The 26,595-nt window shown below is 38.4% G+C and overlaps 3 protein-coding genes across 8 annotated transcripts in view; all 3 read left to right on the top strand.

Annotated features, from left to right (window-relative positions):
• Positions 1-26,595, top strand: part of timd4 (T cell immunoglobulin and mucin domain containing 4) — a 1,098,921-nt gene that overhangs the window by 855,569 nt on the left and 216,757 nt on the right. The window lies entirely within an intron of this gene.
• The window catches only part of LOC147838868 (putative E3 ubiquitin-protein ligase HECTD4), a 123,236-nt gene that overhangs the window by 74,435 nt on the left and 22,206 nt on the right, over positions 1-26,595 (top strand). Inside the window, exons 11-14 of one of the 6 annotated variants that reach the window (XM_087301583.1) lie at positions 288-481; positions 1,079-1,225; positions 4,680-4,861; positions 7,292-7,442. In XM_087301583.1, the coding sequence (XP_087157709.1) occupies positions 288-481; positions 1,079-1,225; positions 4,680-4,846 (508 nt within the window). In that variant the 3' untranslated portion in view covers positions 4,847-4,861; positions 7,292-7,442. Of the gene's footprint in view, positions 1-287; positions 482-1,078; positions 1,226-4,679; positions 5,247-7,291; positions 7,443-26,595 lie in introns of those variants that run through there. The other 5 variants (XM_087301584.1, XM_087301589.1, XM_087301585.1 and 2 more) reach the window with 5 other exon arrangements.
• Positions 22,362-23,453, top strand: LOC147838870 (uncharacterized). The gene is made up of 2 exons (XM_087300407.1): positions 22,362-23,336; positions 23,439-23,453. The coding sequence occupies exons 1-2, from the start codon at positions 22,362-22,364 to the stop codon at positions 23,451-23,453; spliced, it is 990 nt and encodes a 329-aa protein (XP_087156533.1).

Below are 26,595 nucleotides of genomic sequence, written 5' to 3'. Positions count from 1 at the left end.
TTAATGCAGTAAGGAAATGGTGGAAACTCACTCCACTGAACACATCCATTAGCCGACATATTTAATTTAGTTTAAGCGCAAAGATTTGCTTTAAAACTATTTCTAATTTAGTTCTAATCTCCAGCAAAGGAATAAATGAACAGTAATAATGAAGTGTGGTCAGTTATAACCAAACACACGTCCTGTTCTTATGCCCCATATGGTGATGCAGATGTCTCCAAAACCCCACAGCTGGACAAATGTACACTAGTTTGTAAAAACCTAAAAATACTTTTTTTCCCCTCCAGATGCACATGCATTGATTCCCGACATGCTCAAAAAGCCAGCAGAAAATGGAGCTTTGAGATGGACTTTGCATTGGTGCAGTTTGTGAACCGTCTCAGCCGTCACCTGGCCATCACTCCTGCCCATCTGCATCCACATGAGGTTTACCTGGTCGCCAGCAAAAATGGCGCCGATCCTGAGGTTGCGTGTCTGTTAAGCAAGTCCATCTCTGTGTTATCTTGTTCACAGATGAAGAGTTCAGATGCAAAAGCCTGTCAAGGGCTGTCTATTATTATTATTATTATTATTTTATACAGCTGAAGTCAGAGTTATTAACCCCCCTGTATATCTTTCCTGCAATTTCTGTTTAACAGAGAGAAGATTATTCCAACACATTTCTAATCATAATAGTTTTAATAACTCATTTTTAATAACATATTTCTTTTCTCTTTGCCATAATGCCAGCACATAAGATTAGACTAGATATTCAAGACTCTAGTAATTAGCTTAAAGTGACGTTCAAAGGCTAAACTAGGGTAATTAGGTTTAAGTTATAATTTTGTAACTCATTGTATAACAGTGGTCTGTTCACAATCCAAACCAAATATAGCTTAAGGGGGCTAATAATATTGACCTTAAAATACTTTTATTCTAGCCAAAACAAAACAAATCAGACTTTCTCCAGAAGAAAAAATATTATTGAAAAAAATATATAAAAAAATAAAAAAATTCCTGAATCTGTTAAACATAATTAGGGAAACATTTAAAAAAGAAAAAAGGTGGATGTGCAGTGAATGTGATCGTGTCCCCACAGGTGTCCCAGTGGAGAGTTTGCGTCTGCGCTTTGCTCTGCTACAGTCTCTAAACAGCAAACTTGAGAACTTCTTTCTGCCTTTAGTGGAGCTGAGACTCACACAGACCTACCAGAACAGCATCGCCACGCTTCTGTGCGAGGCCAAAGGTCAGTTTTCAAATAACAGGCGTTCAAATATAATCTTAATTATTGTTAATCCGGTAACACTTTAGAATTATGGTCCACTTTTTAATGTATTTAGTAATGTCGACCAAGGATGAAAAGTCTTGTAAAGTATTTATTAATCATTGTTCATCATTTACTATTGCATTATTTATTTATTCATTTTCCTTCGGCTTAGCTATGGAAATAGATTTGTCTCTTTTTTCAGTTCAATCAAAAATATTTAGTTTTAAAGAAAAATTTATTACGAAGTAATTAAAAAATAAAAGATTTCAAATAAAAAATACCTTTAATTAAAAAACTTATGTCAATGATAATAAAATATTTTGGCAAAGTCAATAAGTTGGCAACACTGCCGGTGACTCCGGTCCAATCGCGAGAAAACGTAATGGCCAACCTGTGACCACAATCAAGATTGGCCAATAAAATAAGGTTTTTTAGAAGATGCCGCCCACTGAGCTGCAGTTTTCAACTCGTAAAACTTTTCAACTCGCAAGCAAAGATTTTAGCAAAATTAGAACTAATGAGCACACAATGAATTAATCTGGTGGTAACTGCATAAAATGGCAATAGTTAATTTTTTGCAGTGTGAATTTTTTATTTTAATATTTTTTTATTATTTGAAATCTTTAATTTTTAATTGCATTGTACCTAATTTTGGTCAAAAACTTCATGTTTGTTTGAATAATAAAGACACAAAATTTACCTCAGTGTACATGGGTTCAAAACTTTCAAACTGTCACCGACTCGGTCCCGGTCATTCCACTCGCTGGCCAGCAGAGGCTACCATCTCCGGACTTCTAGCATTACATCATCCATTTACGCTGATTGTCCATATACCTGATCTGAATCTAGCTAATTATGACGTGGGTAACCGCGAACTCCTCGCCATGAAGGCTGCTCTAGAAGAATGGAGACACTGGCTTGAGGGCGCCAAACACCCATTTACCGTCATCACCGATCATAAGAATTTAGAGTACATTCGCTCCTGTAAGCGCTTAAACCCCAGACAGGCAAGATTGGCGCTTTTCTTTCTCGTTTTGACTTCCAAGTCACCTACATCCCAGGTTCAAAGAACGTCAAGGCGGATGCTCTCTCTCGCCTCTCGGACGAGGAAACTTTGACAGAGGATGTCGAACCCATTCTAAAAGACCCTCTAATTATTGCACCTATTCGATGGGATATCGAACATGAGATCATACAGGCTTCTGAATAAAACCCCACTCCGCAGGCATGTCCCGAGAACAAGATCTTTGCCCCCTCATTGCTCCGTGATAAACTGATTGCTGAAGTGCATACTCACCCCAGTTCCGGTCATCCAGGCAGTACTGCAACAGTCCAACTGATTCAATCCCGCTATTGGTGGCCATCCATTAATAAAGACGTCATCAACTTCCTTAACAAGTGTGCCCCTTGTCAAATGGCCAAACACTCACGTCATCGTCCAGCTGGTCTACTTCAACCCTTAGAGATTCCACGTCGTTCTTGGTCACACATAGCCATCGACTTCGTCACTGACTTACCCCAATCACAGGGTAACACCACCATACTCACTGTTGTGGACCGATTCTCAAAAGCCTATCGACTCATCACCATACCCAAGTTACCCACAGCCCTAGAAACAGCAGAACTACTATGTGAATATGTATTTCGTTATTATGGTCTTCCCGAAGACATCGTTTCCGACCGAGGTTCCCAGTTCACATCCCGATTATGGTCTGCCTTCTTTAAGAACCTCCAGGTAAATGTCAGTTTGACCTCAGGCTATCACCCTCAGTCCAACGGACAAACAGAACGCCTCAACCAGGAGATTGGTCGCTTCCTACGCACCTATTGTCATTCAAATCAAACAGAGTGGAATAAGTTTCTCATGTGGGCTGAGTATGCCCAAAACTCCCTGATAAAGGCATCTACAGGTCTGACTCCCTTCCAATGCGTACTTGGTTTTCAACCTCCTCTATTCCCCTGGTCAGGTGAGAACACAGAACTCCCAGCTGTCGACACCTGGTTCAAGAAGTGCGAGGAGGTATGGAATGCAGCTCACACCCATCTTGCACACGCCATTCGAAGGGTCAAGGAACAAGCCGACCGTCACCGTTGTCCTGGTCCCACATATTCTCCAGGACAATGGGTTTGGCTATCTGCTCGAGACCTCCGCCTTAAACTACCCTGCAAGAAGCTCAGTCCCAGGTACGTGGGTCCGTTCCAAATAGATAAACAAATAACTCCTGTTTCCTTTCGACTGACACTCCCTAATCATTATCGTATTTCCCCCACTTTCCATGTCTCTCTGCTCAAGCCTGCTGTTGGTCCAGCCGAGGCGGATAGGGAGGTGGCAGCCGGTGAACAGGGTCCCCCGCCTCTCATGATCGACGGAGAAGAAGCCTATCAGATCCACGAGATCCTGAGATCCAGACGCCGGGGTGGTCAGTTACAATACCTCATCGACCGGGAGGGGTACGGTCCGGAAGAAAGATCTTGGATCAACCGTAAGGATATTCTTGACTCAACTTTGTTGGATGATTTCCACTTGCTACACCCGGATATGCCGGCCCCTCACCCCCGTGGAAGACCCCGGCGTCGAGAGTCTTCTCACTTCAGGAGCCGTTCGTTGGGGGGGGGGGCTCTGTCACCGACTCAGTCCCGGTCATTCCCCTCGCTGGCCAGCAGAGGCCACCATCTCTGGACTTCTAGCATTACATCATCCATTTACGCTGATTGTGCATACACCTGATCTGAATCTAGCTAACGACCCACGTACCTCTTTTAAGCCGCACTCAAACACTCAGTCAGTGCGAAGTCTTGTTCAGCCCCGGCCAGCATTACTGAGCGTTATATCCAGCCTGATCTCTTGTGTACGACTCCAGCCTGTTTCTGACTCTGCTTCGCCTTCTGCCTGCCCACGACCCTCGCCTGATATACAGACTCTGATTCTCGCTGCCTGCCCTCGACCCAAGCCTGCTTCACGGACTCTGAATCACGCCTCTTGCCTTCTATCCATGCCTGGTAACTCACTCTGTGTCTGTTCACCGTCATTCCTGAAACCATAACTACTACTGTGGATGTGTGTGTGCACCCAGGTGCATATTGTGTGTTTGAGTAAGATTTTGATCAATAAATACTGCATAATGGATCCCTCCGTGTCAGTCTCCTCGTTACACAAAGTCACAAGCAAAACATTTCAACCTGCAAGCAAAGATTCTAGATGAGCAATAAATGACAGCAGAACAGAGAGCAAAATAAATGAGTGTGCAATGAAAATTGTGGAAACTGCATAATAGGACAAGTGTATTTAGTATTTAAAGTGAGTTTGAAATAATCCGATTGCCTTACCAATGATTACAGAGAGACCAGCCGCGATCAATCATATCACATGCTCCTCTCGAAATTAGTTTAAGAAACTTCACTTAGTGTGTGTGTGTGTGTGTGTGTGTTTCAGGGAGCTGCTGCGCTGTGAAAGTGCTCTGGCGCGTCTGTACTGCCGCATGGCCCTCCTCAACATCTTTGCCCCCAAGAGTCCTCACACATTCACACACCTCTTCCACATCCCTGCAGTGCGTGACATCACACTTGAATATCTGCAGCTCCTGTCTAATCAGCTGCTGACTCCGCCTCTGCCAGGTGATGTCATACCAATATGTTGATGAGCACTATTTTACATGCATAACAGCAATGTTAGAAGATTTATAAGAATAAAGTGACAAGATTTTAAAATACTTTTTGAGAATTTATTAATATTTACTAATGAGCAAAAATGATGTAAATACACATATTTGGAAATTAAGCTTTTTTAAAAGTGTTTAAGCATATTTTAGCTCTTCACTATAAGGTCCCATTAGTTAATGCATTAACTATCATTAAATAGCAAAGAACAATTCTTTTGTTTTACACTATATATTAGTGTTTATTAAGATGCTAAATGTCATGTTTGAGGGAAAAAGTTTTCTTTTATTTGAAATTGAAGCATTATTTAAATATTTGTCGTAAGTTTCCTTGATAACAACAAGTTGTTGAAGCATTTGTGTTTTTAAGCACTCTACAATAAGCTCCCATAAGTTCACATTAGTTTGTTCACTTGACGGATTAGAATGTTTTTGAGGTTACTTTTAATGTACAATGTATAATTCTAATGCATAATTCTAATTTGTTAAATCCTATTTCTTAACATTACTCACAGTTAAAGTCAGAATTATTTTGCCCCCCTTTTTATTTTGTTTTAATTTTTTAAATATTTCACAAATGATGTTGAACAGAGCAAGGAAATTTTTAAAGTATGTCTGATAATATATTTTTTCTTCTGGAGAAAGTCGCATTTGTTTTATTTAGGCTAGAATAAAAGCCGTTTTTAATTTTCTTAAACCCATTTTAAGGTCAATATTATTATCCCCTTTAAGCTATTTTTTTGATAGTCTACAGAACAAATCATTGTTATACAATAACTTGACTATTTACTCTAAGCTGCCTAGTTAACCTAATTAACCTAGTTAAGCCTTTAACTATGTCACTTTAAGCTGAATACTAGTGTCTTGATAAATAGCTATTCAATTATTATTTACTGTCATCACAGCAAAGATTAAATAAATCAGTTATTCGAAATAATTTATTAAAACTAGTATGTTCATAAATGTGTTGAGATATTTTTCTCCGTTAAACAGAAATTAGGGGAAAAATAAACAGGGTGGCTAATAATTCAGGGGGGTAATAATTCTGACTTCAAGTGTATGCAGCATTAACAGTAAGGACTTTTTGTACTGTATTTATGTATCTTTGTTTGCATGATATGCTTCACATACAAAATATTGTAAAATTATTTATTAATCATTTTAAAAGGAGTTATTTTGTTTTTAGTCCACATTAGCTCAGGTCCATGAAATAGTAAATAATATTAACAAATACTGTTGGTTTTAAAAGTTATGATAGTACAAGGCGCAGTAGGTAGTGCTATCGCCTCACAGCAAGAAGGTCGCTGGTTTGATCCTCGGCTCAGTTGGCGTGTCTGTGTGGAGTTTGCTTGTTCTCCCTGCGTTCGCATGGGTTTCCTCCGGGTGCTCCGGTTTCCCCTACAGTCCAAAAACATGCAGTACAGGTTAATTGGGTTGGCTAAATTGTCCATAGTGTATAAGTGTGTGTGAATGAGTGTTTGTGGATTTTTCCCAGAGATGGGTTGTGGCTGGAAGGGCATTCGCTGCGTAAAAACGTGCTGGATAAGTTGGCGGTTCATTCCGCTGTGGCTACCCCAGATTAATAAAGGGACTAAGCCGACAAGAAAATGAATGAATAAAATTAAATTATTATATAAATTTATTATTATAAAATATAATATTACAAAACTATAATTTCATCATGTCTAATAAATACATCAGAATTTTTTTTTTGTTAACAAAAGATGAAGTCGGCGACATGGTGGCTTAATAGTTAGCACTGTCACCCGGCTGGGTCAGTTGGCGTTTCTGTGTGGAGTTTGCATGTTCTCCCCGTGTTGGCGTGGGTTTCCTCTGTGTGCTCCGGTTTCCCTCACTGTCCAAACACATGCGCTATAGGGGAATCGATTAACTAAATTGGCTGTAGTGTATGAGTGTGCATGTGATGGGTACTTCACAGTACTGGGTTGCGGCTGGAAGGGCATCCACTGCGTAAAACATATGCTGGAATAGTTGCTGGTTTATTCTGCTGTGGTGACCCCTGATGAATAAAGAGACTAAGGCCCCGTTTACACTAATGCGTTTTAGTTTGAAAACGCATAAGTTTTGCTACGGTTACGCCATCCGTCCACACGATGCCGGAGCTTTCGAGTGCCGAAAACGGAGCCCAGAGTGCGCGAATGGTCACGTGAAATACGTTTTTGGTGGCATAGTGTGGACGGAGATATGTTCAGAAACGCTAGGTGAAACGCTAGTGTGGACACATTGTATTTGATCTAAAACACCGTTTTCAAACTAAAACGCATTAGTGTAAATGGGGCCTAAGCCGAATGAAAAATGAATGAATGAGTGAAAGATGAAGTCATTTCTCATAATCTGTCTGCTGACTCTCCTGTGTGTGTGTGTATAGATGGCCGGATCAGCTGTAACTCTGTGCGGTTGGAAATCAGGGAAACGCTCAAAGTGTCTGCGAGTGGCTGAGCGTGGCCATCAGCAGAGCTCTGCATCAGGGAGAGGACAGTCAGCTGGAGCTCACCAAACAGATCTGCTGCTTCCTGCAGGTACCACACACACACACACACACACACACACACATACACACACACACACACACACACACACACACACACATATACACATCATCATCTTAAAACAGGTTTTCGGGAATTCGTAAGACAGCAAAAACAAAACACGTCACATGACCTTCATATTTGAAGTTTAACACTCCATAAACATCAAACATGTTTTTTCAATATACACTCACCGGCCACTTTATTAGGTACATCTGTCCAGCTGCTTGTTAGTGTAAATTTATAATCACATGGCAGCAACTCAATGCATTTAGGCATGTAGACATGGTCAAGACGATCTGCTGCAGTTCAAAGCGAGCATCAAAGTGGAGAAGAAAGGGGATTTAAATGGCTTTGAACGTGGCATGGTTGGTGGTGCCAGACGGGCTGCTCTGAGTATTTCAGAAACTGCTGATATACTGGGATTTTCACTCACAAACATCTCTGGGGTTTACAGAGAATGGTCCGAACAAGAGGAAATATCCAGCGAGCGGCAGTTCTGTGGGCGCAAATGCCTTGTTGATGCCAGAGGTCAGAGGAGAATGGCCAGACTGGTTCCAGCTGATAGAAAGGCAACAGTAACTCAAATAAGCACTTGTTAAACCGAGGTCTGCAGAAGAGCAACTCTGAATGCACAACACGTCCAACTTTGAGGCGGATGTTCTACAGCAGCAGAAGACCACACCAGGTGCCACTCCTGTCAGCTAAGAACAGGAAACTGAGGCTACAATTTACACAGGATCACCAAAACTGGACAATAGAAATTAGAGAAATGTTGCCTGGTCTGATGAGTCTCCATTTCTGCTGCCACATTCGGATAGTCGGGTCATACCTGTCAACATTGGGCTGTAAAAATAAGGGATATGCCCACCACAATAAGGGACTGTTTTCTACTGACTGGTTTATTTTCATAGCAAGTCTTCAGTTCTCAACATAGAGCAAACCACAAGACATCAGGGGTGTACCAGACGTAAGAACTAAAAAACATACAACAATGAATTACAAAAGTGCATTTCCATATCAAATTAATCCAAATCACCACATTAAGGTCACACATAACAATGGATCACATAATCTTAACTAATACAATTTAACTTTATAAATAGCACAGCTCATAAACAAAAAGTTAAATGCACACACCAAACAAACAACAACAACAACAACAACACCACACTTCAAATCAAACAAAACCAACAAATCATACAAAACAAACATACCTCATTGGCTGGTTACGGAAGGGAGAAACTCAAGAAAAGCATAAGCATTCCTTAGCTTGTTGCATGCTTGGAAGTGAATGCATTTGTCTCTCTACTCACAGTGGTGCATCATTTTTATAGTTCCCCCTGAAATTAGCTCCGCCTTAATTAGTTCCTAGGTGAACTGGCATAAGATCTTAAACACACATGACATCTGCTACACTCCCACCAAATCACTTGTGATTTTTTCGTTTTTTATAAATCACACTTAAACACAATTATGAAAATTAATGCAACCCATGGAGTGATAGTGTGAAATCAAGGAGTCTTCAATCAGCTTCAAGAAGAATGACTACCTTCTGTATTGGACGCTCAAGGTAACTTGGTTTAGACAATCGCTTACCTTTTCCATCAAGCGAAGAGTCACTCATTAACAACTTGACTTGTCTCACTTTGCCATCCTTTCCTTGGTACACGTCTACCACCTTTGCCAATTTCCACTTGTTACGTGGTAAAACATCATCTTTAAGGATAACTATGTCATTCACTTTAACATTCCTGCGATTCTTATTCCATTTCTGTCTTTGCTGAAGATTTAAAAGATACTCTTTTCTCCAGCGCGACCAGAAGTTGTTGACTAAATACTGCACTTTGCGCCATCGTTTACGGAGATAAAGATCTTCTTTGATAAACTCTCCAGGTGGTGGTTCCACAATCATAGACTTCATTGTCAAGATGTGATTTGGGGTAAGAGGTTCTGGACCTAGAGGGTCATTCAAATGCTCAACAGTCAAAGGCCTGCTATTCACAATAGCCATAACTTCATACAACAGAGTTCGCAGGGAAGTACTGTCAAGTGCCCCAGGACACTGGTCAAGAACAGAAGTCAAAACATTTCTTACGGTACGTATCTGTCTTTCCCAGACACCTCCCATATGACTTGCTAATGGAATGTTCATAATCAACTCGCAGCCAAGTTTCTTTATCTGCCCTTGATCCATTGTTTTCAATGTGCTCATAAATTCTCTGCTTGCCCCTACAAAGTTCGTACCCTGATCACATCGAATTTGGCGAACTGTTCCACGAATGGCTATAAAGGAGCGGAGAGCATTAATAAATGCATCAGTAGACAGAGCATCAAGCATTTCAATGTGTATGGCTCTGGAACACATACAAGTCAACAATAACCCATAGCGTTTGAGTTGCCTTCTACCATCGGTAACATAAAAAGGTCCAAAACAATCCATTCCACACAATAGAAAAGGTGGAGTTGGCTGCACACGATCTTCAGGAAGATCAGCCATTTTCTGTTCTTCTACACACCTTCTAAATTTCCTACATTTCAGGCATTTGTATATGTGAGAAGAAACAGCACTACTGCATCCAAGAATCCATATACCATTGGACCGAAGTTCATTCACGGTCATTCCTCGCCCTTAATGTTGTACTCGTTCGTGATAATGTTTGATTAGTAATGCTGAGAAATGATTTTTCCTTGGAAGAATGGCAGGATATTTTACGTCTAAATGAAGAGTTGCATTTGCCAAGCGACCTCCAACTCGGAGTATGCCTTGATTATCCAGGAAAGGACTTAACTTGTACAACTGGCTTTTGGTTTGAGCATCAGATGTAAATGCTAGTTGCTTCTTGAGACTCGTTATTTCATGGGAAAAGGTTGCTTCTTGAACTAACCGAATGATAAAGAGCTCAGCATCTTTCCTTTGCTCCAAAGTAGTAGGTTCAGAAGATTTGGATTCAAAACCTTTAGCTTCTCTTACATACCGTTTAAGTCTGGCAATGGCCTTCACCATCCTTGCCCAGTCCGAGAATTTGAGAAGACGTTCTAACAATGATTTTTCTTTATTTGCTTGGATATTGAAAACTTAAACCTTTCGAAGCTCTGGATCATTACTTGTGATCACATCTCCCACCTTAACTTCATCACTGGGAAGATCTTTCTGCCACAAGAATTTTGGTCCCTTGAGCCAACTTGACGCCACCAGTTGTTCAACCATCAAACCTCTAGAAGCAGAATCTGCAGGATTGTCTTCAGTGCCTACGTATTTCCATTGATTCGATTAAGTACTCAACTTGATACGTTGAACACGATTAGCTACAAAAACTTGGAATCTCCTAGCATCATTGTTGATGTATCCCAGAACTACCTTAGAATCAATCCAGAAACATTCCTGTAAATCCTTAATGTCCAATTCTTTCTTCAGCATATCACTGACCCGTACAGCGACCACTGCAGCTGAAAGTTCTAGTCTTGGAATAGTAGTTATTTTTGTTGGTGCAACTCGTGACTTTCCCATGACGAAAGAACAATGAACCTCACCTGATGCACTGACTGTTCGAAGATAGGAGCATTCCCCATATCCTGAGATGCTAGCGTCAGAGAAATGATGGAGTTCAAAACGAATGGCTTTGTTACTTATCTGTGGAACATGACATTGTGGGATCTTCACATCAGCTACATTTAGCAGATCTAAAAGCCAACGTTCCCATCGAGATTGCAAGTCTTCAGGCAATGAATCGTCCCAACTAGCCTTGTTGTAGCACAGCTGTTGTAGGATCTTCTTGCCCACCAAAATGAATGGTGCCATAAATCCAAGTAGATCAAACACAGATGCTATCGTTGACAACACTCCTCTGCGAGTAAATGGATGTTCCTTTACAATGACTCTAAACTGGAATTCATCAGATGCAATTGACCATTGAACACCAAGTGCTCTCTCCACATACATCTCACCCAGATCCAGATCCAAATCCTTTAATCCTTTAGCAAGATCCTCTTAAGGAATTAAAGTGATAACATTCTTACTGTTGGAAATGAACTTGTGAAGTCGAAGTTTCCCAGTGCTACAGAGTTTCTTAGCTTCAGTCACAAGGGCAAATGCTTCAGCTTCAGTTGGCACACTTACTAATCCATCATCAACGTAAAAGTTCCCTTTGGATGAACCTAATAACATCTTCAGTGAACATTCATTTTCCTTCAGCAGCAAGATGTTTAAGACCATAATTTGGACAACCTGGGGAAGAAGCTGCACCAAATAAATGAACTTTCATTTTATACACTGAGGGTTGAGCTTCCAAATTGCCGTTGTCCCACCATAAGAATTGAAGATAATCTCGGTCCTCTGCTTTGACATGAAACTGATGAAACATGCGTTCTATGTCACACATAATGGCAACTGGATTTTTCCTGAAACGACACAAGACACCCACTAGAGTATTTGTCAATTCTGGGCCTGTCAAAAGATGGTCATTTAAAGAAGTTCCTTGAAACCTTGCAGAACAATCAAAAACAACTCTAATTTTTCCAGGCTTTTTTTGGATGATACACTCCATGATGAGGAATGTACCATGCTGAACATTTCTCAGCTTCTTCAGGTGGAACCTTCTCAGCATCTCCACAGGCAATGATTTCATTCATGAAAGCAGTATAATCACTATAATACTGCATATCCTTCTTAAATCTTCTTGCCAAACATTTGAGACGATATACTGCACAGACTTTATTGTTTGGCAAGTTAGGCCTGTCACCTTTAAATGGTAGTGGCATCTCATAATGTCCAGCCTTATTTAATGATGTACCTGCTTTCATTTTCCCTAGGAATCGAAGATCCTCTTGAGACATACAGCAATCCTCAGATTCTTGCTCACAAAAATCAGATTCAAACACCCTGATGACATCTATTGGAGAAACCACTTCTTTGATTTGTGTTCGACAGACATAGTGCACCTTCGTTTTGAGATTGACAGAAGCAGGTATACTTGGCATTACTTGCCTCACAATAATCTGATGACTTGTTCCATAAATATCGCCAGAGTCAACACATGGATTACCATGACCAATTACACTCCATCCCAAATCGGTCCTCTGTGCAAAAGGTTGATTTCCTTCAACAGCCACCACCTCTCGTGGAAGAAGAGCCTGTGGACAGTTGTATCCAATTAATAAGCCAACATCACAACCTTGTCGGGAAGCAAGGACATCTGCAATATGTTCAAGATGAGGCCATACTCTTGCTGTTTGTGGTGTAGGAATGTGATCTTTGCTGGCAGGAACAAACTCTCTTGAATAGGTTGTTGGCAGAGGAATCCTAGTTTTCGAATAAAATCCTCTAACTTGAAGACCCTTCATTTTAAAACAAGGAACGACTGTAATCTTTGAAGCCATAGTTGCAAGTTTCAATTGAACTGCTTCCTTCTTAACATTCAGTGCATGTGTAGTCTCTTCAAGAATAAAGGTTGTATCACTTTGTGTATCAAGGAGAGCATATACTAGAACCTCTTTCTCTGGTTCAGATGTTGTAGACACCCATACAGGTATAATAGAAGAAGTGCAGGTATTATTAATTTCTTGCATTACCTGGTTCGAAGTTGCCTCATTTAGAACTCTTTTGTGTCTATGCTGATAAGGATCTGTACTCTTCTTAAAGCTTTCAGTCACCCCATGATTTCCAACACTCCTTGAACAATCTTCATGAAGACAGGTAGGATGGTTTTTTGCACAAATGTCACAGACACTTCTGTTTTGACAAATCCTTGATTGATGTCCAGGCTTCAAACATTCAAAGCATAACATCTTCTTATAGACAAACTTGTAGCGTTCAACAACTGTCTTCTCCATGAACTTATGACATTTATGAAGACTATGATCATTTTTTTGACAAAAAACACAACTCACCAAGACGAGGTTGTTTCCACCAGAATTAGTCGCCAACACCTTTCCCACAGAGCTTCGAGTCTTCAACGTCCTTGTTCCTTCTTTATCGCTTGATTTCAGAGCATAAAGTGATGTTATAGGATTGCACACAATCTTGGCTTCCTTTGTGAGGAACTTAACAAATTGGCTGAAACTTGGAAATGTTTTAGTATTTTCTTCAGTTTCCATCACCTCTCTATTCCATCTTGAAGTTAAATCAGGCAGCTTAGCAAGAATTTTTTGGTTCTCATTACAATCATTTAACACTTCAAGTTCTTTAATTTGAGGAATGGCAGCCTCACAACTACAAAGGAAATCTACAAACTCTTGTAGTTCCAAACTTTCCTTGGGACCAATCTTTGGCCAAGCATAAAGCTTCTCTCGAAATGATTTGGCTATAAGAAATGGATTTCCATATCTTTCTTCCAAAATCTTCCAAGCTGAACAATAAGCCGAATCTGTTCCAAGAAGAAAATGGCCTTCAAGAGCCTTTTTGACAGAATCTCCTACATACCTCCGTAGATAGAAAATCTTCTCCACTGCAGGAATGGATTTCTTCTCTATTAACATTTGAAAGGACGTTTTCCAATCATTGAACTTAAGTGGATCCCCATTAAAAACCATTGGTTCTGGCACAGGAAGTTGATTGACACTCATAGATTCAGTCAAAGCCTTGACAAGAGAAGTATTATCTATTTGTAGAGTTGTCACTGTTGGCTGTAAAGTGACATTTTTTGTTGACAAATTATCAGGTCTGTGGTGTCTTTTATCCACATGGATTTCTTTAAATTCACAGTCATGAGACAAGTCACTCAAAAGTTCATCATCTTCTGAAACTTCACTCTGTTCATATATCTGCATACGTGCTTTAGCTGCATTTAACTTCTTAACTGTCTCCAAACGTTCCAGTTCGCGGCGTTTATCTTCTAACAACTTACGTCTAGCTGCATTTTCCACCTCATGCTGAGCTTTCACCTTAGCCTCTTCTTCACGGCGCTTCAAATCATCAGCTTCTTATTCAGCTATACGCTTCTTATCTTCAGCTTCAAGCTTCTGAAGTTCCTTAAACTGACGATTCTGTTCCTTTAAGACTTCTAAAATGGCTTCATTAGCCGCAACCTCAGCAGCAGCTTCTTGTTTTTTTGGCAGCAGATAAACTTGAAAACTTAGAAGATTTTGACTTACTTTGAGAGGATGTAGATGTTCTAGAAAAACTTGTGCCCACACTGACCTCTTCAGATAACTCAATGTCACTCCATCCAGACTCCATTTCCTTATTCCCTTCGAAATAATGCTTCACCAAAACCTCCATTTTCTTTGTGACTGCTTCACAATGGTCTACTCGGCGGCGTGTATCATGGTCAGGAATACTCAAATGGCGTAGATCTTCATACCCAGTGCCTACAACTGCAGAAGCCTTTGTCATTCTTACACTGTAAAAAATACAACTTGACAAATGTTGAAATTGCTTGTTTTTTTTTGTTGGTTCAGCAAAAATCTGTAAAAAATTATTTACAACTACATTTAACACATTCAATCAACTTAAACAAAGATTTTATTCATTAAGTTAAAAAGATAAGTTTTGTGAGCAACGCTTTGCTAGTTCATCCAAAAAAGCTTCTGCCAACTTGTTTTTTTGTGTTAAGTCAATCTCTGACTTTTTAAATGCAATGAACATACAAGTAGCATAACCTTTTATTGATTGAAAAGGTTTCAAACATGTTAAATGTTTTAAAAAGAATAATCAATGGCAGCATAGAACCTTTCATAGTTTGTATCAGGGGCGGACTGGGACTAAAAATCAGCCCTGTCACTGTAGCCACACCAGCTCTTATTACCACACTGACACACTCCCATGCACGGACGTGCACATTCACAACTTTGTACAGATGGTGAAATAATATAAGCAGTACCGTAATAGATATCTAAACATTTAATGTATGTGACTGTAACAAAAACAACCGATTTATAACAAATTTATATATGCAATCATTTCATTCATTCATTTTTTTTCGACTTTGTTCCCTTATTAATCTGGGGTCATCACAGCGGAATGAACCGCCAACTTATCCAGCATATGTTTTACGCAGCGGATGCCCTCCAAGCTGCAACCCATCACTTGGAAACCTCTATGCACACACATTCACAAACATGCACTAGGGACAATTAAGCCTACCCAATTCACCTATAGCACATGTGTTTGGACTTGTGAGGGAAACCAGGAGGAAACCTACGCGAACATGCAAACTCCACAAAGAAACACCAACTGACCCAGTCGAGGCTCGAAATAGCGATCTTCTTGCGTCATGCGCTGCCCCCTTTCAAGACTATTTCATTTAATTTTATGCATTTGGCATTTTGATTTTAGAGACTTTTTTTGTTTTCTCTGAGCTTTTTGGCACTGCCTTTAATTTTTTATGGTCCATCTTTGACAATTAGCTTGTTTATAGCTTTATTTAACATTCTTGCCAGGTTTTTGATTATGTCCGGTTTACCTCTGATTGGGTTGGCCCATTTCAAAACCATGCAGTTGTTGCCGATTGGGTCAATGCTTAACATTTATTATTATTATTACTATTATCATCATCATCGGCATCATCATCCTCATAATATTCACATCTTACAAGACATAAAAGCTGCCTGCATGTAAAAACAATACATATAAAAATAAATAAATTTAAAAAAACTGACCGGCTCACATTTTAAAAATGGTCCGGCACTTCTGGCATTTGCCAGAATTGCCAGATGGTCATTCCGCCCCTGGTTTGTATTAAAAAGTAAATGCTGAGTGAAAATGCTATTAATATTTTTATTATTTTCATCTCGTGTTTACGGAGTACCCTGTACAAAAAGATATGCATACTTTGATATTCCAATATATATATATATATATATATATATATATATATATATATATATATATATATATATATATATATATATATTACTACGCACACAAAAAAAATTGTTTCCCGAAGAACGATAGCATATTCTCTCCTGAGCTAAACCACGCCCTCGTTACGCGATGGCTGCGCTTACGTAACGTCAACGTCTCAGTGCAGGAGAAGTGCGGGAGAAACTTCAGGAAGCATTGAACTTCGGTGGAGGAAGAGACTCAAACAAGCCGTGGAAGAGCATTCTTAAAAGTAAGTGTGCAAAGATTGTTGTTCTTTGTTTAAAACACTTCATCTAAATTTGTTAAAAAAACTTTGCTAACTTTGTAAGTTATTAACGTCCATGGACGTTTAAATTCAACTGTGAACTTAACCCTGATCTGTCAAGGTTAAACAATTAACCGTATGGATTTATATCTGTGACTAATTTTGATATGCAAACTTTTTATAATTGTAACGTTAACAAAGTGCATTAGATTCATTTATGTTTTTAAAAACACGATGGAGAGCCTCGAGACGGAACAGAACACAGACATGTAAAGTCATCTTTTAGTTCAAGTTCCACCTTAATGTTAATATACGCGCTAAAATGTGTGCAGATGCGGCGCTTAGTGATTATTTACATAAGCTCTCTCTTGTTATGTGATAAATTAACGTTTAATAGTGGATGTCTGGATGAATATGAGTTTTGCCGTTGTGCTGAAATCTGTGACCCGTCGAAAACTGTGACCAGAGGGCGCTGTTCAGTAAAAATTTCACTCGGGAACATGCTTGTCGCTCATGCACGCGACCGTGAACCCGCAGACACTGAAATCAAGCGATCAGCATCGAGCGGTGCTGTAAAGCAGTGTTCCCCAACCTTTTTATCACCGCGGACCGGTCAATGGTTGTCAATTTTACAACGGACCGGTGTGGGCCGGGGGGAGGGGGGGTTGTCTTCACGTGAACACAGCTGCTGCGTTTGTGCATCCAGGTTAATCATGAACAACTCAGTGCGCATGCGCTAGTTGCACTATCGCGGTATGATTATGTTTCAATTAAGATTTATATGCATCAAATACATAACATCTGTGCCAAACATCTCAACTGACGAACATATTAACAATAAAACAACCGTATAGCCGAATTAAATGTAATCATTGGCATGTTACAGCCCTATTAAGTATGATTATGTGAAACTCCATATAGATACATATTGCAATGATTTCGGGTATCTACTTAGCGATGCACGCACACATATATGCACAATCCTTAAATGTTCTGCTGATTTGGACTCCATAATACCCGTTTTATAACTTTAAACTATCTTCCCGCTCCGTGGTGGATTTTGGCATAGTCCATTTCACGTGAGATGGCGGGGGTGAGTGGAAGAAACCAAGTCGCGGGGGGAATATTTTATACAGAAATAATTTATGATTTCTTATGTGGCCCGGTACCAATTGTTCGGTGGTTGGGGACCACTGCTGTAAAGGATGTTTTAAATGCTGGGATTCAGAATAAAGGCTTATGGAAGAACTTGAACGTAGTCCTGATATTTTGACCATCCAAATTCTTGTAAAGAAGAAATAAAAAAAGGTTTTCTGTCGCTGATGTTGTCTCCTGATAGACTCGTATTTGTAGGTTTCATTATGATATTGTTTATGCATTCCAAAGTAATGACACATAACTGTAGATCGGCTTCACAAAATCTGAGGTAACATTCAGAGTCATCTAAATATATGCCAGATTACAATGTTTACATTTAATAGAGTCAGGCAATCTTCTTTTTATTTGTATAACATTTTGACAAGATTTTAGACTAATATATATTGTATAAACTGTGTTGGAAATTCAGCTGTAGAAATGCCATCTCACTTTTATTAGTGTGATTATGTTTAATAAAATAACTTTGTCATATCTTATGTTGACCAGATATTTATTTACAAATGCTGAAATTAATAGCCATATGCCCTTCTTATTTTCATATGAATGATAATAATGCTTATTAAAATGACTCATGACATTCTAATTTATTGAGATGTTTAATTTGTATACTTAACATACAAATATTTATTTTATTAATCACACAAATAAAAGAGGGATGGCATTTCAATAGCTTAATTTCAGATTCCAGACACAGTTTATAAAATATATATTAGTCTAATATCTGGTCAAAATGTTATAATAGAAAGAAGATTATCTGACTTTATTAAACATTTATTAAACGTTAATCTGGCATATACAGTAGAATATTTAGATGGAATGTTACTAATCCACAGTTATGTGTCAGTACTTTGGAATGGATAAACTATATCATAACGAAACCTACAAATACGAGTTTATCAGGAGACAACATCAGCGACAGAATACATTTTTTATTTCTTCTTTACAAGAATTTGGATGGTCAAAATATCAGGACTACATTGAAGTTCTTCCATGAACCTGTATTCTGAATCCGAGCATTTAAAAAATCCTTTACAGCACCGCTCGATGCTGATCACTTGATTTCAGTGTCTGCGTGTTTCCAGTCGCATACATGAGCGACAAGCATGTTCCCGAGTGAAATTTTTACTGAACAGCGCCCCCTGGTCACAGTTTTCGACGGGTCACAGATTTCGGCACTACACCGGAAATCATATCCGTGTGGCTCTTAAAGTGACAGCTCGTATATTCCAACTGCTTATTATCAAGCAAACTAAATCAAATCAAAACCAAAATAATAGTAATAAATCATTCATTTTGAACCGAAGGTGTATACAGTGGAACACTTATTGAAAGAAAGATTATTTACTGGCAGTTTTAATAACATTTATCTATGACCAGCCAAGGTTCCAGCACAAAACATGTAATTATGCAAGTATAGATTTTGAAATGAATTACAACAAATACTAAGATTTATATCTCAAGGCAACTAGTAATTCAGATTGATTGCCTTGGTGAAAAAAACTGCATATGCTAATGAAGTATATTTTGATGCTGGTATGCTGGTCTTGCTTGTTTCAATGCTGGTTTTGCTAATTTCAATGCTAGTTTTTCTGGTCTCAATGCTGGTTTTGCTGGTCTCAATGTTGGTCTTGCTGGTCTTAATGCTGGTCAGGAGCAGCACTGAGACCAGCAAAACCAGCATTGAGGCCAGCACTGAAATCAGCATTAAGACCAGCATACCAGCATCAAAACATACCTTACCAGTATGCTGTTTTTCAGCAGGGTGTTGTGAATAGTTTATGGGATATTCTGAGGTTATTATAATTAATAGTGTAAGGTAGTTTCATAGATGTGCTTTAATGTCATACAACAATAACAATATAATTGTTTATTTCCTTTTTTTTTATGTGATTAATCTGACTATTAATGTTTGTGTGTTTTTTTTACAGATCTACATTGATGCAATGCAGGTACTGTAAATACGCATCTGCCAGTCAAAATTTGCTGTTAAGACACTACAGGCTCAAGCACTGGTACCCAAGCCGACGTGTACCATTGGTATGTCTGTTCCCTGAGTGTGTCTGCACTTTCAAAACACCAGGAGCACTAAAAAGTCATCTATATAGAGTCCACAGAAATTCTGATAAAAGGACAGAGCAAGCCACATTTAACTGTTACTTGTGTGATTATCACAATGTTTGTTCTGAAACAGTTTTTATGCGCCATTTGGGTACACACCTGAAAAGAAATGAGACTGTACAATGCCCGTTTCTGCACTGTAATTTTCAGACCAATGTCTATGTTACATTTCTTAGCCACAAGTCCAAACATCACAAAACACAGACTGCAAGTGATTATAAGTCATCAGTTGTAACTGTCAGTTGCAGAGATTCCGATAACTCACCAGATTTAACTTCAGATTGCTTTGAAGATACATCAGATAAAAAAATAGAATCAGAAGCCGATGAAGTTGATGTTGACCAAATTCTTGAGAAGAAATTGGCGTCTCTGTTTCTTTGTATGCAGACAGAATTGGGTGTATCTAGAAATGCTACAAAGCAGATTTTCCATTGTCTCAATGAAATACAAATTCTTTCTAAACCATCCATAGAAAAGGTAATTCGAGATATTTTATGCAACCATAACTGTAATGTTGAGCAGTCATTGATCACAGAAATCACTGAGGCTGTGCACAGGACAAATCCTCTTTATGCTACCACTGAAAAGGGAACCTTGTCTACTGATTATAAACGGAACATTTATTTCAAACAACATTTTGATGTTGTTCAACCAGTTGAGTTTGTGTTCAGTAGACCAAAAAACAAAACCTTTGTGTATGTTCCGATTCTTGAGGTCTTGAAAAAGTTTCTAAGCACTAGTGAGATAAGTCAGAAGACTTTTTCTACTACTTCCACAGATGGCTTTTATGCATCTTGTTTTGATGGCCAGCACTTTAAAGAGCATCCTTTGCTCTGTGCTGAGAATTTCTCTATATCACTTGGCCTGTATATTGATGACTTTGAAGTTGCCAATCCATTGGGAACTTCACGTAAAAAACACAAGATTACAGCAGTCTACTGGGTGATTCTGAACTGGCCCTCCCAATTCAGAACAAATTTGCACTCGATTCAACTAGCCCTGTTGGGTAAGAGTTGTGATGTAAGAGAATATGGCTATGACATGTTTTTTGAGCCATTAGTGAAGGATATACAGACTTTTGAGAAGGAGGGTTTGTATTTAGATCAGTTTGGGGAAAATTTTAAAGGGACTGTTGTGACTGTGTCTGCAGACAATCTAGGGGCACATGGCCTGGCGGGATTCCAGGAATGTTTTCATGTTGGCAAGTTCTGTAGGTTTTGTCTTGCTTCTTTTCAGGACATACAGACATCTAGTGTGAGCAAGGGACATTTTCCCCTAAGAAATATTGAACAGCACAATCAATTTGTTGAGGAATTGAAAGCAAACCCAGCTTTGTCAAATGTGCAGGGGGTAAAAGGTGAATGTGTCCTGCAGTCTCATCTCAAATGGTTTCATCCAGTAACTGGATTTCCGCCCGATCTGTTGCATGATTTGTTTGAAGGAATTGTGCCATTTGAGTTGTCTTTATGTCTCCAGAAGCTAATAGCTGAAAAGTACTTCACTCTTGACCAGTTGAATGGTACAATTCAATCTTTCCCTTACTGCTTTTCTGACAAAGTGAACCGCCCTCAAAAAATACCCAAATCATTTTCCTCCAAAAAATCAATTGGTGGAAATGGGCATGAAAATTGGACCCTGATTAGGCTCCTACCACTCATGATTGGTCACATTGTTTCAGAAACTAATAAAGCATGGCAACTTTTGATGGAACTAAAAGATATAGTTGAGCTTGTTGTTTCATCCAAATTTTCAGAGGACAGTCTTTCCTACCTGGAGACTAAAATATCTGACCATCGCAGCCTTTTTCAAGAAGTGTTTCCAAATGAAAAATTAAAACCAAAACACCATTTCCTGGAACATTACCCAGGCCTCATACGCTACTTTGGTCCTTGTGTGGAGTTGTGGACAATGCGGTTTGAGGCTAAGCATAGTTTCTTTAAACGAGTTGTCCATAACACACACAATTATAAAAACATATTACAGACATTGTCTACCCAGCACCAACTGATGGTTGCACATGCCCTGCAGTCTCCCAACTTTTTCACACAGTCCATTCATGTTGAAAAATTAAAAGTTTTGAAGATGTCCTCTCTAGAAAGACGGGTGAAAACAGCTGTAGAGAAAAAGTTTTCCAACCTTAAAACTTTATCTCTTGTGTCAAATGCTGTGATGCATGGGACCTCATACTCCAAAGATATGATGGTGTCAGTTGGAATCTGTGGCGGCTTGCCAGAGTTTGCAAAGATCTGGTGCATTTTGTTAGTGGACAGTGAGGTCTCATTTGTGCTGGAGAGATATTCTTCTTGGTATGTAGAACATCTTAGGGCCTTTAAGGTTGAATCTCTACCATACGAAGATCTGATTGTTACTGAGCTGAAGTGTTTAAATGACTTCTACCCACTTGTAGCCTACAGTATTGGAAGAAACCTCATGGTGACACCGAAACGTTTTTTGTTACATTAAAGTGAATTTGTCCTCTAAAACTGATAGAGGCATTAACACGAGCACACAAGTTAACATAATTATTTTTGAACTCAAATGTTTTTTTTTTTATTTCAGAAAAACGATGTTGCTGCGAGTGATTGTAGCTCCAGATTGCATACAAAAGCTGTCACTTAACGATGTGCCAAAATCAGTTGATGAGCTAAAAGAGATACTTTGCAACAAACTGAAAATTGCTACAAACTTTGTGATCCAGTATGAGGACCCTGATTTTGGTGGTCAGCTTTGCAATTTGAGTAGCATAGAAGAACTTCCACCTGATAAGGCCACGCTAAAAATTTTCTGGGAAGTGTTAACAGAATCAGAAACTGAACCAGAAGAACAAAGAAATGAGAGCCCTGCATCTAACTCTGATTTTACACTCGACACTGCAAGTATTTCGTCCAATCTCTCCAGTTCATCATCTTCCACAGTCAGAGAAGAACGCTGGCCACAAGTTTTTGTGATACCAAAATTTTCTTATGATGTTGAGTTCAGGCTGAGGAAAGCAAATGAAGTCTATGAAAAACAGAAGACTACCATGGATGTTACTCGAGATGTGAAGACTGAAATACTGGAAAAGTTGGCGGAAACAATGTACTCTTTTAAAGCTTACCCCACTGATCCAGAACTGGAGCAAGTGGCAGTTGCATTAGTTTCCACACATCCATGTTTAAGGGAACTTGGCTGTGACACCGGATGCAAGGGCTGGAAGATGAGTTTAAGATTTAAAATGGGAAATTACAGACAAAAATTACGCAGTTCTGGATGTTTTGAGCTGGATAATATAAGAAGTGATGGATCAAGAGTTCCACCAAAGAAACCAAGAAGATCAGAAATCAACTTTCTTCCAGACAATCCAGTTGGTTTGGATGATACTACATTGGAGCAAGAAAGAGAACAGCTTGAGCTAGAAGTCAAGAGAAAGAACATGGATATGACAATTCTGAAAACCAAGATGGAAACTACTTTCCCGCTCAGAAGAAAAGAAATTATCACTGAGCAGCCCTTGGTACATGTGATCAAAAACAGATGGCCTGGCCTCTTTTTGCAAGAGCAGGTAATTGTCATTTTGTCAAATTTTTCACTATTTTCTTTTTAAATTATTGTTCCTAGACCTTTTTTTTTGTTAACTTCCCCAGGTTTGTGCCGTGTTCCAAAGGATCACTTGTGTTGACCTAAAAAAATCATTCATGGCGAATCTCCACAAACACAGCAATGCCCTGATCAAACTGTATCGAAAAAAGTGCAAAGACCTTGCAGACGACATGAAAATGATACTGGACCATTTTGATAATCAGGTATGATTTCTTGTAAACCTTTTGGTGTTTTTACCTGTAAACATTTACAATTTATGTAACAAATTTGTGACACAGCTCTTCTTTTACTTGTTATATGTCTGGGAAATTTGTTAATTTCTGTTTCATTTAGTAAATTACTGATGATGAGTTGTTAAAATTGTTTTGGTACGGTAATATTAAAGACATTCATGTTAACATTTAAGCACTGTTATGCAGGTTCTTAAACACAGATCTGACCATGATTGGCTCCAGTGATCATTGCTTCACCGCTCTACACTAAGTGCTTTCACATGGACACTTAACTGTTTGAAACCCGTGTCTATCAGGATTTGTCCGTAAGCAGATATGAGCTTTTAAATGCCTGTGTACGTGTATCAGTGTGAGCACTTGGTGAAGAGTGGTGAAGCGATGATCTTAGCGATGTTCATTTTGTCCGGTAACCTATTTACTGACATTAAGATTTTGACAAATCAGTTAAATGGTAAAAAATGAAATAAAGTTATATTTTTGTTTGTAGAAAGAAAATCTGCAAAAAATCTGTATTGGCAGTAGGGCTGTGTAATTAATTGAAAATCCGATTTCGATTTTGGCTTCTAACATTTATGAAAAACCATTAATCGAGATAAATGATTATTGCATCATATACCGCCCCTTTCCAGTTGTACACGTGTTGCTCTTAAAAGCACAAAAGACCGCATGCTTCTGTGTATGTGTGTGTGTGCAGCATGCATTTGGTCTCATTCGCACACTGAGCAGAGCACACACATCTCATCTTAACGTGAGCGCTTTAATGGTCAAATAGGTGTCAAAACGCGGTGTTTAGTAATTATTCATATTACCCCCATTTGAGTAATAAACAAACGAGCTGAGAATCAAAAGACATGTGAAAGAGAAATTCTTAAAGTGACAGCACGCAATTCCTACTGCTGCCTGTTTTTATCATTAATCAAACAAAACGAGAAAATCCCTCACTGCTCTGGACTAGCTAAAGTGTTTTTCTTAAAGTAAAGATGCTTAAGGCACAGTTTGTTTCATATTTTTATTCTATTGTATTTATTTCTCTTTCCTTTGCAAGGAGGAAAATATATATGCAGTTGAAGTCAGAACTATTATAGCTCTCCTGATTATTAGCAACCCTTTTCCCCCAATTTCTGTTTAATGGAAAGAAGATTTCTGAACATAATAGTTTTAATAACTCATTCAAAATATTTAAACCTGCTTTTATTCTAGCCAAAATAAAACAAATAAGCCTTTCTCCCGAAGAGAAAATATTAGAGGAAATACTGTTAAAATTCCTTGCTCTGTTAAACATCATTTGGGAAATATTTATTTAAAAAAAAAACTCTCAGGAGCGCTAATCATTTTGACTTCAACTGATAATCGATTTGAATAATTGTGATTACAATTATGACCAAAATAATCGTGATTATGATTTTTCACAAAATCAATCAGCCCTATTTGGCAGCTCACATTTTACCTAAAAATCAGAAATTGAAATCGGTCAAGAAAATTGCTATCAGTAAATCTTTAAAACAACACCATCCTAATGTTATTACTTTGTAATTTTAAGCAACTCTATCCTAATGTTGTTATTACTTCTGAAATCATTATTAGGTAAAATAACTGTTTTTGTATTTTTAAATTTCTTAAACATTGTTTAAGAAAAAAAATTGATTTTATCCATGGTTAATTATTTATATTCTTTCTACAGACAACAGACATCATACTTCACAGAGCAACTACTGCCCTACAGGGACTTCCCTTGTACCTAAGGGAGTATGACAAAATAACCAAGACTTGTCTGGTAGGTGTTTAGCTTTAAAATCTCGCTAAATTTCTAATTTTAAATTTAAATTTATTTTATGGAAATTGTTGTTTTATTAAATAAAAGTGCTGACATGCAATAAGTTTTTAAAGTGAGGAAACAAAAGTTATTTGCCAGTATCTCTTTTGGGCCTTTTTAAAATTATTTCAATATTAGTTCTATACTATTATTTATTTATTAATGTATTACATTTATATTATTTTTAGGACACTGATTTGGAGGAGACCTACACTAGAGGAGTGAATTTGGCCATCCTTGAAGTGATGGAAGATGACCTGTCTCAGGCAACAAAGAGATGTATAAACTTTGGCATCATTCTGGAGGAGACTGTGGTCATGGATGATCTACCGGACTTTTCTACTGCTTTTATGGTACTCTTTGGACTTCTTTACGCACTGAATATTGAGTACCCAAAGGGGCTAAAATACACATTTGAGGCAGTGCAGAATATCTTTGTAGGACTGGGAGAAAAGTCCACAAACAGAGTGCAGTCCCTGAAGAACAAGCTTTTTACTTTGTAAGAGTTGTAAGATGCTTGAAGAATGGTGCTTTTCTTGTGTACCTTTTGCATTACATTGTTGTTTAACCAGATGTGACTGCATGCTGTAGACTTGTGCGTTTGGAAATTAGGACAAGCAGTCTTTTTTTTTGTTTGTTTGTTTCCTTAATACCTCAAAAAAATGTTAATGGGTAAACTAGCTCAGTTTATGTGAGCAAGGGACTTTCACCTTACAGTATGTTCTTACTGTATTACATGGCACTTAGGCATTGTTGTGGTGGCAATGTTAAAATGTTTGCTGTAGTTACACTACCTCATTTTTGTACTTTAGTGAAGTACTGCAAAAAAATAAATGTTTTGGTAAAATTTGTATCTGTTTTGTTTTTGCCATGTGCGTTTGCTCTGAAAACATATAATTTCTTAGTACTAATTTCCTTTTGTATTTTCTTGTTTACTCAACTTCTGTCATTTCAGGCCATCCAGACAAGAAATGTTCAGTTAACACAACTTTTGCTCTGGTAACATATAATTTCTTAGTACTAATTTCCTTTTGTATTTTCTTGTTCACTCAACTTATGTCATTTCAATCCTGCAGACAAGAAATGTTCAGTTTGCACAACTTAAAAATATTTGTTGTGCTGCAGGTCCAGGTTTCCAAAAAACTACTAATGTTAAGTTGACTCAACTAGACATT

Source organism: Danio rerio, chromosome 21 (assembly GCF_052040795.2).
Source record: "Danio rerio strain M-AB ecotype USA chromosome 21, GRCz13ab, whole genome shotgun sequence".
Lineage (NCBI taxonomy): Eukaryota > Metazoa > Chordata > Actinopteri > Cypriniformes > Danionidae > Danio > Danio rerio.
This window is presented reverse-complemented; position numbering and strand designations above follow the sequence as displayed.

What these genes read in the sequence shown, in the direction of transcription:
- LOC147838870 (XM_087300407.1), top strand. Translation starts at nt 22,362, where the DNA reads ATGTTGCTGCGAGTGATTGTAGCTCCAGATTGCATACAAAAGCTGTCA.